The 18017-nt window shown below is 40.2% G+C and overlaps 1 protein-coding gene across 1 annotated transcript; it reads left to right on the top strand.

Annotated features, from left to right (window-relative positions):
* The first annotated feature begins 5099 nt into the window (after nucleotides 1–5099).
* LOC138044493 (adenosine receptor A1-like) lies at nucleotides 5100–7083 on the top strand. Its single transcript, XM_068890999.1, has one exon. The coding sequence runs from the start codon at nucleotides 5343–5345 to the stop codon at nucleotides 6363–6365; it is 1023 nt and encodes a 340-aa protein (XP_068747100.1). The 5' UTR covers nucleotides 5100–5342; the 3' UTR covers nucleotides 6366–7083.
* The last annotated feature ends 10934 nt before the right edge of the window (nucleotides 7084–18017 follow it).

Below are 18017 nucleotides of genomic sequence, written 5' to 3'. Positions count from 1 at the left end.
TATTTCCCATACAAAGTCTTATAACGCGTTTAAATTTTCAACGGCTGCCGGTAACCCAATACCGCTTGCACTCAAAGGTCATCTTCCCACTAGTAATTAATTATTACACGTTCTGTCGTGACGCGAACTTGGGCTGCCTATGGTTACCGCGGCATGTTTACACGCGAAACAGTGAAGCATCTTTGTCAAATGATGGCAAGGTATATAGTTTTTGTTTTTGTTAGTTGTCTTTTTCTTTCAAGTGTTATACAATTTGACAAGAAATGTGCGAATTCAACACAAAGATCACAATCGCTCAACTCTTGAGGTTGACCATTTTTTCTGCAAAGTCAAAAATTTACTCTTCAAGACGAGCTTATTTATCACCAGGTAATTCCATCGTTTTTCATATAGCAGCTATTTTATTATTCATTTTTTGATGATTTTGGGGCTCATTTTGTTGAAACTCAAGCACGCTTTCAACAGACCTGTTTATTTTCGTGAACCCTTCCCTCTTAGGGCCTGTTTACATGGAGAAAGGGTGACCCTCTCAGGAGGGTCACCCTTGTATAAGGGGCAAAAGATAGCCCCCCTTTACATGCAAAGTCTTGTCCCTAGGGCTATCGTGATTATTGAATTTGGCGCCGAGAGGAGACAACTAGCTCTTTTCGGTAAAATTCATATTCCGCATTGTTCATATCCTTAAGTTCTTTTCCCCGCTCCTGAACAATTTCGGGGCAAAAATCTTCGGGAAAATCCACCACCATGCATCGGCGCATTTCCGCATACATTGTGGATAGATATGATCGGTGTTAAACTCGCACTTGGTTTTGAATTTTGTAATGTACTTCAGGAATATCTCCACCGCTTCCGATGTCCATGACCACTTCTTAGGATTTTTTATTTTTCCACATCTTTCCGAGTCGAGCAGCTTTCCCTCGTGCTCTCGTTGACAACTGGCTCAGCATCATCATCTAGGTCTTTTCGCGAAATGGCGACACTGTTGTCCTCCGACTGTTCCGAACTCTGTTCGATTTGGCCAGCACAGAACGGCGAAAATATTCCCCGGGCTTACACGCGCAGTAAGCCATTACAGACTTTCGTGGCAATCTGACAGTAATCCGATCCCACAAAAGTTGACCCTTCTTTGTAGAAGGGTGACCCAACCTCAAGTGTTTACAAGGCAAAAAGTTGGTTACCCTACCAAGCAGATAGGGTGACCCTACCCCTAGGGTGACCCTAGCTCTCATGTAAACCAAACCGGAAAATACAATAGGCAAGGGTGACCCTTCTAAGAGGGTGCCCCTTCTAGAAGGGTCACCCTATCTGCATGTAAGCAGGCACTACTAAAACCAGACCCTCCGTGAGGGTACACTGGGTTGCCTGTGGTACGTGCAGCGTTCCAGGCAATTTTTTTCAAGTTGGGGATTGTAGTCGATATAACGTGCGCTCTGATTGGCTAATTGTGACTGGCCCACGGGCCGTTTACGGGCTTGCAAAAACAAAGCAAAAGGTAATTAAAAAACCAAATAATAAACTACTTACTAACCGAGCTAGCTCGAGCCGTACTAGGGAATATTGGCCCTGGGTCGTTTTTGTACGGACCTCGCTGCGCTCGGTCCGTACTGCCACGACCTCGGGCCAATATTTCCCTGGCAGTACGGCCCTCGCGCTCGGTTAGTAAGAAGTTATTAAGCGGTCACCCAGAAGTCATACCAGCAGAGGCCCTTTGGCTCACAGGTCCTCACGCGTTCGTACCACGAAACAGATCCTTTTCTGAGGTTAAAAACCTGGCTACCGGCCTAACTCTTTTTCCTACTTTCTCAACCGCGAGAAAACCGCCGTAAATCAGCCATCACCAAAAAATGTTTATTTTTCTCAAAAAATATTTAAAGTTAGGGGGAAAAAAATACATCATTTTAAAGCTAAGGAAAAATGCTTTCCAACAGCATATAACTTATTTACAGGCAACTGAAACATTTTATAAAAGCGAAAGTTGAACGAAAAAATTTAAGAAAAATAACAGTAAAATATGTTTTCCAGGCAAAATTTGGTCATTTTAGCGTTGATTACGAATTTTTGGATGCAAAACTAAAATTTTCTGAAATTTATTTGCTTTCTTGGACATAAATCCGACCGAAAACTGATGAGGCACGAGTATTTTTAGATTTTTAGGAATAACAGATAACGTGGATTCAATGCGTAATGTGATAATGCGATAAAAGTGTCAAATTTGTGACCCATTGCTAACGGCAACGGAAGCGATCGCATTACGAATAATTAACCTCTGTTGCCAAAAACCACCCAAATAACCGGTCAGTGTAAAACGCAGACTGCAGACTGCAGACTGCAGACCAGGGATAAAATGCAGACTGAGGGTAAAATGCAGACTGCAGACTGCAGACTGCGGGTTAATAAAATAATAATGAAAAAAGAGTTATAAGAGTGTTAGTAACCGTTTGTACTTTCACACTGAAACCCCAACACAGCTCCCATCGCTTTGGTTGCCCCACCGCATGTTTTAAATCCAGATTTTTATCGAACTCTGTAAGAATTGAAGCTGTTTGAATCCTTGTTGTTGTTGGAAAAAGGATAGTTTCGTTAAGTGAGTTGCTTTTAGGCAAAAAAGTCACCACCCCGTAATTCAACTGTCCATTTTGCTGCACTGAACAAAGTAATCGAGTAATTACCCAATAACTCAATTTATTTTGACACGCATGGCTACAATACCAATTAACAAAGACAGAGATAACGTGGATTTTGCAACCATTTAACGTTTCAATTCAGTCGGCTTAAGCCAGTATGACTGAGGTGTAACTATTTCTTATTAGGATCCTTTCATTCGCTTTCGTGTACGTTATGTTTATCCTTTAGTTCACAAGTTCGTTTGTTTTGCATCTGGAAGATGTAATTTTCAATTATAACCTCTCCCTAGGGGTTATCACGCATAGCTTAACCAATGAAATCCCCGCGTCCTAATTGCTCGGAGTACATGAAATTCTTTGTGCATTTCGTTGCACCGAAAAAAGACAACCGAGATTATTCAGGTATTCGAAGTAATAATTGTTGGTTTTTCGATCGATTTCCCTCGATGTACCGGTGTGACAAATAATTTGGAACAATGCAATGCATCTGGAAGCGCAAAAACAAAGCACAGATGATTTCAACGCGTACGATCGCATCCCCAAAAGGTGCAGCGACCTGCAGTCATGATAATGTGAGTTGTTGACAGATGTAAAACAGGATTGTCTTTCAAACAATCTTTATTTTATCCTTATGACTCGTTTTTTTATTATTAATATTTATTTTACCCTCAGTCTGCATTTTACCCCCGGTCTGCAGTCTGCAGTCTGCGTTTTACACTGACCGCCCAAATAACCGATTTTTCGACGGAAAATTCATCCCAGAGGATAAAACTATTCACTGGACATGTAATAAAGGTAAATATGTTCGAGCGAAAGCGAAAACAAGCGAATATTTTGACGGAAAACACAATAATGTGAGATCAAAGGAACATGTGGTGAAGACACGCAATTGCGGCATCGCTTCGACAATAATCTTACCTTTTCAGCAATTTTAACGCTTGAAACTCCATTCAATCCACCTGGTCTAGTCTTTGAGTTCACTATTATCGCTGCCCTGCGAATCTTCAGTGTTCTACATAACAGCACACTTGGTAAAAGACGGCTCGACGGGCGACAGATTGTTGTCGATGTTGTCGCCTGTCTTGTTCAGTATCAAATTGATTTGTCATTATTGAGCTTCATAAGGGTATATTTTGTTCAAAGATCCACTAAACCGCCATTCGCGCTACATGACTTTCGACGCCATTGCCCGTTAAGTTAATCGTTATAATGTGTCCTCCAGAGAAATCTACGCATTTCCCACTAGTAAGTAAGTAAGTAAGTAAGTAACAACTTTATTTATAGAGGGTAACACATAACAGTTAAAAACTGACAAACCAGTGGCCCTCTAACCTAAGTTAAAGATTAAGTTACTAATTACAATTGTGAGATAATAAAAAATTACAAAATAGAAAACAGCTAAAAATTTAAAAATATGGAAAAAAGTTTGAAAAATCTAAATCTAAAAATGCAACTACCCTCTCGATCCTAAGAAAATACGCGCAGCAGGGCTCTATGCACAAAGACACCACTTAGCAGGGGAGTGACAGGCAAGACTTTTACCAACACGGAAAAAAATAAAAAAAATAAAACGGAGAAATCTACCCATTTTCCGACTGGGATTGCCATACGGCAACCCAGGAAAAATCGTCGCGTATCACATTTCAACGCACGTACGCAAATTTTGTTAAGCTCGAAAATTACTCAACATGATATTGAAATTCACAAAACCGGGCTGGAAATTTCACAAAGACCTTTTCCAGCGAAAAATTTATTGAAACAAACAACATATTTGCTAATAGAGGCAAAAAACCCTTCCTATTTCAATTGCGTGGGTGCAAACATATGGTGCAAACAAACACAAAAAAGGTGTCACAAAGCATATATTTCTGACAGTTCATATCAAACACTCTTCGAAAGAACCTTGACTGTAAAGTTGAATACAAAATATATGTAAATTGCCAGACAACTTAGATGCGACTTCAGCAAACAATGTGACGCATTCAAAGCGTTCGATTCCTTCAGTGTTTGTTAAATCCATTTAAAAAATGCCATTTGATTTGTAAAATCAAAATATAGTAAAATATTAAAGTTAGTAAATATGGTGGATTGTACAGAAATCAACTCATAACAAGACATTTTGGATCAATTTTGAGGAGAGGAAAAAAACCGGAATTAGACCCGGAGAAAAACCTCTCGGCGCAGAGAAGAGAACAAACAAACTCAACCCACACATGACGCCGCGTCTGGGAATCGAACCCGAGCCACTTTGGCGGGAGGCAAGTGCTCTTGCCACCGCGGCATTCCTGCTCCCACACATACATCGTCTCATATTTTGCCGACATTTTAATAATGTCAGCAAATATCTGCCTTTGAAAGTCAAACTGAAGTGTCATTCATAGATATAATACCTGCCCGGGCGTATTTGACAACTTGTCGATGGTATATAAAATTACCCACTAGCAGCTGTGTATATTTAGGGTTATTATTCTCGGATGACATAGGGTGCTTACAGATCTTCCTTACGGTTGTTCATTTACATTCATCAACTGCTTTGTTTGAAAACTACATTGACTCGCCACCGGCCCAGCATAATGATCTTTTTTTCAGTTAGAAGCTAACCTCTTCATTCGTTTTCATTATTCGCCAGAGCAGTCAGTCATAATGCAGCTTTAGACATTTGTTTCGTGTTCCAAGTTTCTTTTCCGTCAGTATTCTTCACGGATCACGAACGTCGCCATGATGTTTTTCGAAGGGTACTGGTTTCAGACAAGTCTCCCGAGTATGGCAGTGTATGTTATCGCATCTTTGTTCACGATCTCTGCCAACGTTCTGCTAGTGGTAGCATACTGGAAAGACCCGTTCCGTGAGCTTCAAACCGTACAAAACTATTTTGTACTAAACCTCGGAATTGCCGATTTAATAATGGGAGCAATTTCGGAACCACTACTCATAGTAACTTACTGGAAGAACCAAAACCTCATCTACTCATTGCACTATTTATTTGCTATCATTTCAGCGTCTTCCTCTTTATTGAATATTGTAGCACTCTCCATAGTTCGCTACTTCGCTGTTCGCCGACCTTTTCATTCTCAAGCGGTCGTGAATCGGAAAAACGTGCAAATTTGTATTGGCGTGATCTGGTCAATCTCGTTCCACTACGCTCTCCTTCCTGTGCTAGGATGGAGAGACAAAACGTTTCAACTTTATTTGTATGGCCTAGGTTGTATAGTCCCGACATTGGTTTTCATGTTCGCTTACTACATGCTGTACTGTGCTCTTCGCAAACACAAAAGTATGATTGCGAGTCTTGGACTGCAAAGAAGTCTGTCTCTTAAAAACGCTTTGCACAAGGAAAAAGCGGCAACGAGGACAGTGTTTTTGGTCCTCGTTGTTTTTTTGATTTTATGGATCCCATTTCTCGTCATCGATCTTCTTATGGTGCAATGTATGGATTGCCGGACCGATGGATTTCACATTGCACGGGATGTTACCCTTTCTTTGGTGTATTTCAGCAGTGGGATAAATCCCTTAATCTACGCCTGGCGAGTTAAGTCTTTCAGAAGAGCTTTTCTTCATATCACGCGAAAGGGGAGAGTTTCTCCTGGGCCCTTTATATTGACGTGGAAATTACTCGGTTCTACCACCTTAGTGCTTAATACAGGCGATTGTAAGCCAGAGAGGAGACATGTGCAACCAGTAACAGCTTTGAGGACCGATTCGCTAGACGATGGTAGGCCTTCATTGAACTATTCAGCGTAAGTAAAGATATAGACAAAACGTAAGAGAGTTTTATTAACAAACAGCCACCTTCTTTCCATAACCAACGAAGGAATGAAAAAGTCAACGGGCTACAATGAATGTTGAAATATGCAATTATCTTGCCAACTAACTAATTTTCGTAGTTATGCGGCAAAATGAATGTTTATCTGGTCTAACACACAGAATATCCTTAAGTTTAGCCGCCGCGTCGAACTTAATTCGCAGTTCAGGCTACGACCGGGAATAATATGACATACGACGACAGCTGCATGCATATGGAGTTGAGTTAAACAAACACGTTAAACCTTTTTTGTTTTGCTACTAAAAACATTTAAATGCTCGCTATTATATTAATTCACAAATTTAGAAGGCGTGTTGACAAGTGACATCAGTCAAAGAAAGATTTTCCATCAAAGCTACAATCAACTCAACACTGCATTTTTTCATCATTGGCAAGAGTAGAAAATCGTATGAGTGTGCACGTGAGTATAGGCACAACTTCACGCGTGACAATAAATAATAAAATACACGAGCGAGTTCATTCGCTGTTTCCATAGTAAGTAAGTACAAAAAAATGGCACACGAGGCGATGGCTGAGTGTGTCACTGATGTTCTTGCCACATTTTGACGTCTGCGATCCATTATGGAACAGACGCACGGCAACATGGAATCTATTTGTTTTGTAAAATAAAGAATTAAACTTCCTTCGTATAAAAGCTGATGGTGACGTCAATCGTGTGTCTGTCCTCTAAAAGAACATAGGCAAGAGCCTATCAAAATGTGAGAATAACTTGGGTTATTATATAAAACCTATTTATGCATTTGCCATTCACCAATCAGAAACACGAAGGGAGGGAGCTTAATTAAAATAAGTGTCCAGAGTTACAAAGTAAGCTAAATTAATTAAACAAAGCACATTAACTTAAATTAACAATTAAATGCTCCTTGAGGGTGAATATTAGGTATTTTGTACGCTCATTTTCGTATATTGAATGATATCGCCCGTGGAACTGGATGAAAGAGAATAGCTAGCAGAGGGGGACATTGGGGTGTATTAGAAACCGCAAAACCGAAGAAAAACTCGTCCAAAATCGCAAAACCGCAAAACAAATTCGGCCAAAACCGAAAACCGCATACAAAACCGTCAGAAAACCGATACAATGGTGACAAGTGGGGCATACAGAGCAAACTACACTAACACTTTATTTCATCAAAGTATTTATGAATGTCATGGACTTTATTTCTGCCGCTCCCTCGAGCGCGGACTTTATGGGCTCATTTTCCGTAAAGCGTTTCGCGGCTATAGAGTGTTTTCATGTGACCTCTCCGGGAATTCAGCTCTATTATCACTCAAACGTTTTCTTTTGTTTCGGAGGAAAAACAAGGTTATTGATCACGTGAGTGAAAACAGGCATCTTGTCCCCTATGGGACCTTACATTCTATTTATCAGGCCCTAGTACAACCTCATTTCAACTACTGCAATATTGTTTGAGGAAACTGTGGAGTAAATTTGCAGGAAAAACTGTAGGCTCGATTACCAGCCGCTGTTTCGGGAAATGAGCCAGCGCTCACTCCCGAAATCTCGGCTGGACGCGTGAGGTGAGCCATTGTTAATCTCCGCCAATCAGAAACTCGCCTGCACAAATCCGTCTGGCATAAATTATATGTTTTGGCTGCGAAGTTATTCTTTCACCCGGCCTGTTCGAGGTTTACAGTGCTTTTAAGGTAGGAAACATCCAAGATTGCGACAACGAAAAGTGTTCAAGAAGCTAGAGAATGGGAATTGTGTCGTTTTCTACCGGCTGAGTTCGCAAACTTCACTGATTTTCCAGTTGGTGCCAATGTTAAAATACGGCTTTCAAATTCATCGCTATTGCAATTTTCTCTTCATACTTCACTAATGTAAGAGCAAGTAAAATTGCTCAAGATCAATTGAAATTACTGCTGAGTTTAATGGTGGCAAAACGAGGGGGCCGATGAAGTCGACTGAGAGCTAAAGCAGCCGAAGATTTCGTTGATGATTCGCTGGTTGAATTCAAACTCACATTGATCATTTAACCACAAACTCAAGCTCGGATCATCTGGAAACTTCGCACAGACGTTTTAAGCATTGTTATGTAATTTCTGTTTTCTTAAAATCAGTGTTTTTGGGATGTCTAATGTTATTTCCCCGAAACTATTAACTCGCATAAATTATATTTTGAATTTACGTCACAGACACAATCTATCGATCACGCGTCCAGCCGTCTCTTCTCGGGGAGGATACCCGAACTCGAGTGAGCGGCGGAAATCGAGCCTAGAAAAACTGCAAAAACTACAAAACAGAGCAGCCCGTGTCTTGACCTACTCAAACTATGACACTGATGTCAACAATTTATTTGAACTCTTAAGATGGAAATCCCTAGTCTCTCAAAGGCAAATTGAAAGAGCAACAATGGTATTTAAGTCCCTACAGGGACTAACACAGTATCTCTGCTCGAAATGTCCATCGCGATCCAGGTTTTTGTTTGAGAGACTCTGTGAATAAGGTAAATGTTCCGATACCGCGCACTAACTACTACAAAAAACAGCTTTAGGTATAGTGGCGCAGTTTTGTGGAACAGTTTGCCATTCGAACTAAGGAAAGCAGAACCCCTGAATCAATTCAAACGACTGATTAAAGAGGTTATTTAAGCCATTATTCTAAACACGGCATTCATGGAAAGCAGCTTTTATTGTATGATATTGCGTAAGATAGTTAATGTAGTTTACATAGTTTTATCTATACTTGGTCTTAAATTTTTCATTGTACATATGGTTTTCATATTGCTGATGAATTGCATATAAATAAATAAATAAATAAATAAATAAATAAATAAATAAATAAATAAATAAATAAATAACACTCTATTCGAGATCAATTGCCGCTCAAATCTAAGAGAAACCGGAACCCAAATAGGATGAAATAGGAAAACCCAAAGAGCACATTGGATAACAAAACCGAAAAACCGCTCGTATTTTCTACAAAAACCGAAAACCAGATGCTAGAAAACGAAAAATCCGCAAACCGCAATGAACACCAACACCAAAAAACCGAAGTCTTTCAGCACAAAAACCGAAAAACCGATCTAAAAAATAGCCAAAACCGCAAAACCGAAAATCCCAATGTCCCCCTCCTAGCATGCGTAGCAAACGCTGAAAAGGAAGGGAGAGCAAGAGCGAGGGCTGAACTGACCCCTATCCTGAAAGGGAAGGGAGAGCGGCTTTCCTTTTAATTATTGGTCCATTTTGCACCTTACGTTTTGCTCTATGTATAATTTGTTTATTTACTTATTTATTCAGACTTGGACAAATAAAATTTGAAAAAAAAAAAAAAAAACGAGGAATGAGTCTGCGGAATGGTAACTAACATGACCTGCGGAATGGCGTAACTTTGTGGAATGTAATACATGCAGAATAACTCTAACCCTAATTCTAAGCGAAGAAAAAGGTTCTTGGAGACTGAGTAGAAAATGCAGGGGTTCCACTAGACTATACCCTCGATTTCTACAAACTTTCACCATGTCATAACTGGGGAGAGGAGGTGGGGGAGGGGGAGAGGAAAGAAAATGACACAATCTGTTTGTGCTATTTTCTTAATCAAGCTATACGATGGCCTAAGAACAAGAGTTTAGGGATACAAATGTTTAGTGAGAGTTGGTTGGAGCTAGTGAAATAAAAAAAATAACTCAGTGCCCCAAGCTATACATCCACCACAAAGGTTACCCACTCCGGACACTGAATCCACTCTGAGACAATTTATTTCGTCTCTCTCTTTCTTCTTTCCGAGTGTTCCTGGATTAAAAATAAACGGAGTCGCTGGGAAATAGAGACTTAACGTTGCCTCAAATGAATGTTCATCTTTTGTGATAACAATCACAAACAATTGATATATCCTCAAGTTATTGCTGAAATCAATTAAGCCTTCACTTCTCTAGCTTTCAGAAGAATCAAATCTTGCTACAATACACTTGTCACGATACATACAATATTTCTCTCATGATTTTGTTAATGCTGCACTTAAGTTACCTTTTTTTGAGGCCTTTTAATTAAGATAGCTTTGAGTTTTGTAAATTCACATAGGATGGGGTTTAAAACTTCACAGTGCATGGCATGCAATGCAAAACTAATTGCCAACGAGGTAGCTGAGCAAAGACTCGAGGCTGGCGGAAGATGCGGCAGCCTTGATAGAGTGTTATGTATGCATCAAAAAAATTCAAAAGCTCCAAGAGAAAATGTAATGTAATATATGGTAAAGGAACAAAGGCCGCTTATCGTGTAACTTCAAGAACCAATGAAAGCGCTTGTTTGTCATTAGACAAATTACTAGCATGACGCGATATCGTTTACGAGAATATTTAATGGCTAATTACTGAGGCACATGGCATTATGAGAAATATTGCAGCCAGCGGAGGCCGTAGGCCGAAGATTTAGAATGCAAACGGTACTGTTGACAATGTTGTAAGCTATCAGTTTTTGCGAACTTTATACATTAAATTTCCTAAAACAGGCTGCAATATTTTAAATAATTGTAGCCTGCACACTGTAATATTTTTAATATTGCAGCCTGCCCACTGCAGTATTTTTAATATTGCAGCATGCTTATTTAGCGCGTAGAATTAAAGACTACAATCGTTGATTTAATGCAGACAGAGAACATTAGAATTTCATGGGGATTAGTAATTATTTATGATCCTGTGTTCGGACGTGACGTCTGACCATTGTTGTGTACACTTTGAGTGTTCTTTAATATTTCTTTTCGAACCAGCGTGTTCTATATGGAGTGAACGGAGCTCAAAACTGACGTAGCATACGTGTTCTCAATTTCGGCCAGCTTGCCATTGTCGGTACAGCAGTTTGTTTTTCGTGTTGCGAGCATTGAGTTGTGAACAATTTTATTTAACCTCAATTTTTCAAAGGTAATAATATTGTCTTAGTGTAAAGTACACAATTAAACGACAATTTGACATAAAATTTATGGCCCTGTCTTGCAAAAGAAAAATTCTACACGCGAAACAACTTTCATGTGTCATACAAGAGATTTCGACATGTTTCACACTGAAAACTCTTTGGCGATGTTTTGGGGCCACGGTTTTAGCTAAAACCGTAGCCCCCAAACATCATTTCTCACGCCTTGCCCTAATATTTCATAGCTGCACCTGCTCCCTTTCGAAAATCCGGTCAAACCTTTATGTTTGTGGCCGTCATTTTTTTCATGGCTTTAATACAAGCGTTTAATATATTATTGCAAAACTCCCTGAAGAAGTATACGTTAACGAGACGGAAACGCGTCGGAGAATAAACAAGTCTTAAAGATACATTTTGCAGAGTGAGGATCACTGGTTTATTTTTTTTTAATTGCTTAAAATTTTCAATTTAAAAAAATTGGTAAGCCAGTGCTTACTTGGTTTACAGGAAGGTACGCCTCTGTTTATCTGGTCGAAAACACAGAAGTCCTTAATTAGCGGCCGCATCAAGCTTAATTCTACGGGTTACGGCCACACACGATGACAACTGCATATAGTTGAGTTAAATACTCACGTATAAAGATCTCATTGTTAGTACTAAATAAACACTAAAATGTTTCGCTGCTTGACAAGTGACACTAAGTTAAAGCGATTTTCGATCAAAGCTACAATCAATTGCTTTTTCTCATACTTGCCAAGTGTAGGGAATCGTATGAACGTGATTGCATTAGCATGAGTGATGTTCTGAAAGTTTTCAAATTCTTCAAATCAGCACGAGTGACCATAAATCATAAAAAATGCACGAGCAAGTTCATTCGATTTTTTATTTTTTATATACACAAAATTACTCCATCGCTGTTTCCATAGCATTTTTCGTATTGCACTCCACATAACCTATTCATGCATTCTTCATTCAGCAATCAGAAGCGAGATACTCTGTTAAGCGTGAGAAAAGGCAAGAGCTTCCAAGTTGTGAAAATGGTGAGAGCCACATGGGCAATCAAAGCAGTTTAATTAGATTTACAATTGAATGCTCGTTGAGGATGAACATTAGGTAGTCTGTGAGCGCGTTTTCTTCTACTGAATGTTATCGCTTGCGGCAGCGTAAAGGCCGATTTTCACGGTACGATTTTTTGTCGCGTGCGACAAGCTCACGACAGGCCTACGACATGAGTACGATTGTCGCAGCGTTTTAAGGGCCCACTGACGTTTTTTTGGGGGGTGCGTTGCTGGATGTAATGGTTAAGTAATTTTAGAGAAGTTGGCATTATTTTGGTCAGTTTCCAACTTTTGCAAGCCAATGATCCTAAATATGACGTCATCATGCCACGTCCATGGTCACGTGACCAATAGAAGAAAAGTTGGAAATCCGTCTCTTTTTAGCGGCGGTATAGCGGTTCAAAGTCGGGCAAATTCCTATACATTTACGGTAAATTTAGCAGTGTTTACCACCCAGCCAAGATGATGCCAAAACCGTGGAAGGGTCTATTAACCTGAAACAAGCTTTCGTTCCATTTCAAAATACTTGGCCACATCCCGTCGCAGCAAAATTAGGAGCACTTTGCAACGGAACACTAAAACTTCAGATCAGAGCTCTTGGGCTAAAGAATTGAAAATTGAGAATTGAGAATTGGGAGCCTGTCTACCGAGTGGAGGATGTGGACGAAAAAGTCGAGGCACTTAATAATATTTTAAGTGGAGATCTTAACACTTAATCTCGTACCCAGATCTCCCACGGTCATACGGAAAGGAGATCTGGTAAAGTTCGATTTCGAGCATGCTCAGTGCCAGCGAGGCCCGAAATACGGGCTTTTCTATCACTGCGCATGTTCGTACTCTCTGTTGTGATTTTGGGTGATTTTGCGGAATAGACATGGATTTCGAGAGTATTCTTGAAGAGACTCTTTTGGGTAGAGGACAAGGAAACCTTAAACTTAAGCCGAAACAGAAAGAAGCGCTACAGGCGATTGTTTTTAAACGGTCGAGATTGTTTAATCGTCGGAGAAACTGCAGAATCACTGAAACGAGCGCTTAGAGTTAATCAATAAACGAGTGCTATTTTCTTCGCACGATCTCGAGCGAAGTGTAGTTAGCCAAACTGTAAATTGAAAAGCTAAAATGATTAAGAGTGCTTAGACTTAATCACCGCAACGAGCGCTTTTTTCTTGACACGATCTCGTGAAAAATGTAGTTAATCTAACCGTAAAATTCACAATTGATCACTACTTAATTCGCGAGTCACGCTTTAAGAACGAGAAATACTGTTTTGAATAAATTACATGCTTCAACTTGAATTTATTAGTTTCTGCGTATTGCGTCGCCAGCTACGCAGAACTTTATTCGAGTGGCAGGGTACGTGGGGCTTTCGTCGGTACCATTTACACAAACGTCGCAAATTTTTTAAATGATTTTCCTCAACTGTAAAGCTTTTCCGGCGTCAGAGTAAAACAAAACTTTCTTCCGCACAACTGGCATTTATTCAAAACAGCACATGCACTTGCGAAACAAAAATGCGCACGGAAAACAGCCTCACTATTATTCCAGTACGTTCCAATAAGGAGAGTTTCGGTGGCGAGGCCCATTAGAAGGTCGGAAACACCAAGGCTTATGATATAATAGTTCTGTAATGTTCGTAGCTGGTGATAAGGATCTCTGATAAACGCCACACAAATAAGAACGTTTCCAAAAATGGTTAGCGAGGAAATGAACACATAAAATAACATACTTGTAAGGTTTGTGTAAAACCAATAACCTTCGCAAAACATTGCGTACCGAGGTTAAAGGAGACTGATCTCTTGTTGAGTTAATAGGACGTTACGTTCAGTGTTTGGGGCACGCAGTTGTTCTCCGCTTTATACCGTATTTTGCAAGGTCACCGTTTTTTTAATAATTCGTCACACCAGGATGCCCTCGGCTAACTCATTTGGAAACCCTTCAACTTTATAAATGGGACATGGAAAGAGACCAGCATTTGAAAGATAAAGTCGCGAATCTCATTAAAAATGCAAAGCGCAGGTTTTACGGAACCAAGGTGAGTGAACTTCGCGTTTTTAACCCACGCAAATGGTTCAAGTCTATTTACGCACTTTGTGGTACGGGGACACAGAGCACAACACCTATGGCTCCAACTCCAGATTAGCTGAAGGAGGTTGTGTATAAGCTGCTACAAACTTTTACTGCACCTTGGGAGAACAGAGAGTCAACGGCTTTGCTAGCTTCAGAAATGTCGGACAGACTTCAAGATAGACCACCCCCTACCCCTAGTATTGGTCAAGTGAAATCCATACTGAAACATCTTAATGGTAGGAAGGCTAGAGACTGTGATGAAGTGCAGGCGTGGCTCATGAAAAGCGTTTCATGAAGAGTTGGCGCCGGTGCTCTTGATATTATATGCCCCAGTATACAACAGTGTAAGTACCCAACAGCTTACAAGCATGCGCAGATAAGTCTCATTCCCAAAGTTAGCAGCCCAATGGATGTCAATAATGACTTTAGACAGGAACCCACGACCCGGAGCTTACAGCTCCCATACTGGGCCTATGTAACGGCATTTTTACAGACCGATCTATTTTTAGACTATCTTTTCCGGAAAAAAACAAAGGCAGTTCCGGTTCGGTGACCCTATGACGTCAGCTTAATTTCTTGTAATTGGTCATCGGGCTCCTGTGGGAGTCTCATTAGCGTGAAATTCAATCTAAAAATAAATCGGTCTGTGAAAACGCCGTGACACGAACACAGTAGAGTTGTAGGCTCCGGGTCATGGGTTCCTGCTTTAGACAAATCTCTGTTCTACCCCAAGTTGCGCGAGAAAATACAACTAATGCTGAATAAAAGTGACCTCAGGATCAGCGCTACCCAGCACGCATTTACGGAGGAACGGTCAACTGTAACGGCGCTCACCAGTATAATCCAAGACTGGCTCAATGCCACCGAGCCTAGGAGTCCATTCTCCGGTGTCCACGCCTTATTTGTGGATTTCCGTAAAGCGTTTGACCTCGCAGATCACGCTATTTCACTAAAGAAGCTAGCTACCATGAATATCTCTCGCAGTTTCTGGAAATGGGTCCAAAGTTATCTTTCCGGGAGAACACTGCAAGTTAAGCTCCCTGGAGGTAGGGGGTGGAAAGGGGGGAGGGGGGGGGGGTGGTATTTATAATGGGGAGGTCATAGCTGGGGGCCTCCAGGAGTTATGATTAGCACCTGTAATTACGCTGATGATTGTACCCAGCATGAGATCGTACCTTCAGATAGCCACAGCCATCTGCAAGAGGTCATGGGTGATGTGGTGGCATGGGCTGACCTGAACCAAATGGAAATTACTGTTTAGAAGACTAAAGAAATGTGGATAAGTTTTCGAAAAAGTCAGCAGTCTCAACCCCCCTAGTCTTATTAGTATCGAAAACGAGGTATTAGAGAGAGCTGAGGTGTTTAAGTTACTGGGAGTACATGTTCAGAGGGACTTCTAGTGGAATGCACATTTCGATGATATTGTAGCTAGAGCAAATAAGTGGCTCTGTTTTTTGCGCGTGTGTCGTAAAGCTAACCTGCCAACTGAAGTGGGATTAACTACATACGTCACCAAGATACGCCCAATTCTGAAGTACGCTTTCCCCATTGGGGGTAGTCTTCCCAAGTACTTGGCCGACGACTCGCAACGGATTCAAAATCACTCAATGGACATCCTTGGTTTCTCTAGAGACGCTTTAGAGCCCCTTGATGTAAGAAAGGACAAACACACAGTGCAGGCCTTTTTCAGCTTTTTAGAGGCAGATAATGACCCATGCAAGAGATTCATTAATGAAATAACGCATTCGTACTCCCTTCGAGCTCAACGAGTGGGAGTGCCTGTACCGCTCACCAATCGAACTAGAGACATTCATTCAGCGCGGCGCAAGACTGCATAAAATAGGACAGAGTTATCAACAGCGTTATTAACCCTTTATTAACCCTTTAATTCAGAGCAAGACAAGACTTACAATGTATAATAGTTTATATAGTTAGTTACTCATTATTATCATTATTATTATTTTTTCCGAGCATCACCATGCAGCTATAAAATGACACATTTCTTCATTCATTTAGTGGGGTTAACATATCATCGCCTACCTCACTATACAGACTATAATTGCCATAATGCCTTATTCAGACAGTTTGAGTCCCAGAAGAAAGCGGGACAATTGTCACCTGAAGTTACATGTCGCAGACGTCGTCGTCATCGTACTTGCTCAAGCTCTTTATTAACATGGTGGACAACGCATAATCAAGGTAGCATCTGTTTTACACGATCGGATGGAACTCCACCATTGTTCTGTTGCTAATAGCCCACTTTCGGTATATTAAAATTCAGTCCTAAACAAAAGGCATCATCTCGAGGCTCTGGGGAATATATATCCTTAAGGATTTGTATAAGTTTAATTTAAACGAAAAACATATCAGACATTTTACATAGAGCAAAACTAATATATAAAAATATTCCGGATCAGTCAAGTTTTTTGGAAAAGCAGACTATTTATTATCGAGACGATTCCATCTACACTCGATACACGATCATATCCATGCACATACGATTCGAGACCCCACGAGACGTTTCCTATAATCGAGTCTCGTTTCGAAATGAGTTTTGTTTTCACACGAGTCTCATTCAAATTGAGTCACAATTCGAATACAGTAGTCTTTCACTTGTTTGTTCCACTCTGCATTATTTATCTTAACATATAACGAAATCCTAAAGGAATACTGGAGTAGCAATGTAATTAGGTCTCCATTCAATTGAACAAAGCACTAAGTTGTATACAATTGTACACAATTGTACGCAATGATCAGTCTACGCAAGAAAGAATCAGTCCCACAACACCAATGACGGTGCGCTCTCGAGGATTCAAGTGTCTCAGCTCTTGGTTGCACCCACGTGACACGGGGGCCATGTTGAATGGCAATACGATACAATTTCATTCCGCAGAATTTACAATAACAAAGTTTAGTTCCCAGCGGACAGACAGGTTATTGTTTCTGCCATCCAACATGGCTACCATGGCGTCGCATGCAAACCAGCCTGTTGAGATTGCGCTCGGCAATTTTAGAGCTCTTTTCGATTATAGAGCAAAATTGGAACATTTTGGGCAATATTTGAACCCTTTAGTATTACAGGCTAATTCAGACTAAAATTTTTTTTTTCAAGAAAAGTACGCCACAGTTTTCAACCGGAATTTTTTAGTGACTGAGAAACTGAATAATTCAGGACTTAACACAAAAAAACTACATGGTTATCAAATGAAACTAAGACAGTGTTGCGTTTGACTTAAAGCAATTTGGAACCTTGTCAGTCTTCAAAATCTGTCTTACTAAAGTACTTTTTCGTTCTATGATCATTTCTTAACAACGGAAGGACCATCCTTTGGTAAAAGTGGCCATACAAATGAAAGTCTTCATGGGAATGTTTCAAAGCTTTTAGCAATTTTTTGAGCGCTATCTCTAGATTTCGAAGATTTTTTGTTTTTGTTTTTTTATCTATATATATATATATATATATATATATAAACTGGAAAGGAAGACAAAACTTCTCGAAGGTCCAGGAAATTTAATAAAAACGTTTCGGCCCTTCGGCCTTCGTCAGTTAAAATTTTTTTAAAATAGAGTAAAAGTTAAAAATCTTAACTTTTACTCTAT

This window comes from Montipora capricornis, chromosome 4, assembly GCF_036669925.1.
Source record: "Montipora capricornis isolate CH-2021 chromosome 4, ASM3666992v2, whole genome shotgun sequence".
Taxonomy (NCBI): domain Eukaryota; kingdom Metazoa; phylum Cnidaria; class Anthozoa; order Scleractinia; family Acroporidae; genus Montipora; species Montipora capricornis.
Note: the sequence above shows the minus strand (reverse complement) of the source record. Positions and strands in the feature narration are given on the sequence as shown.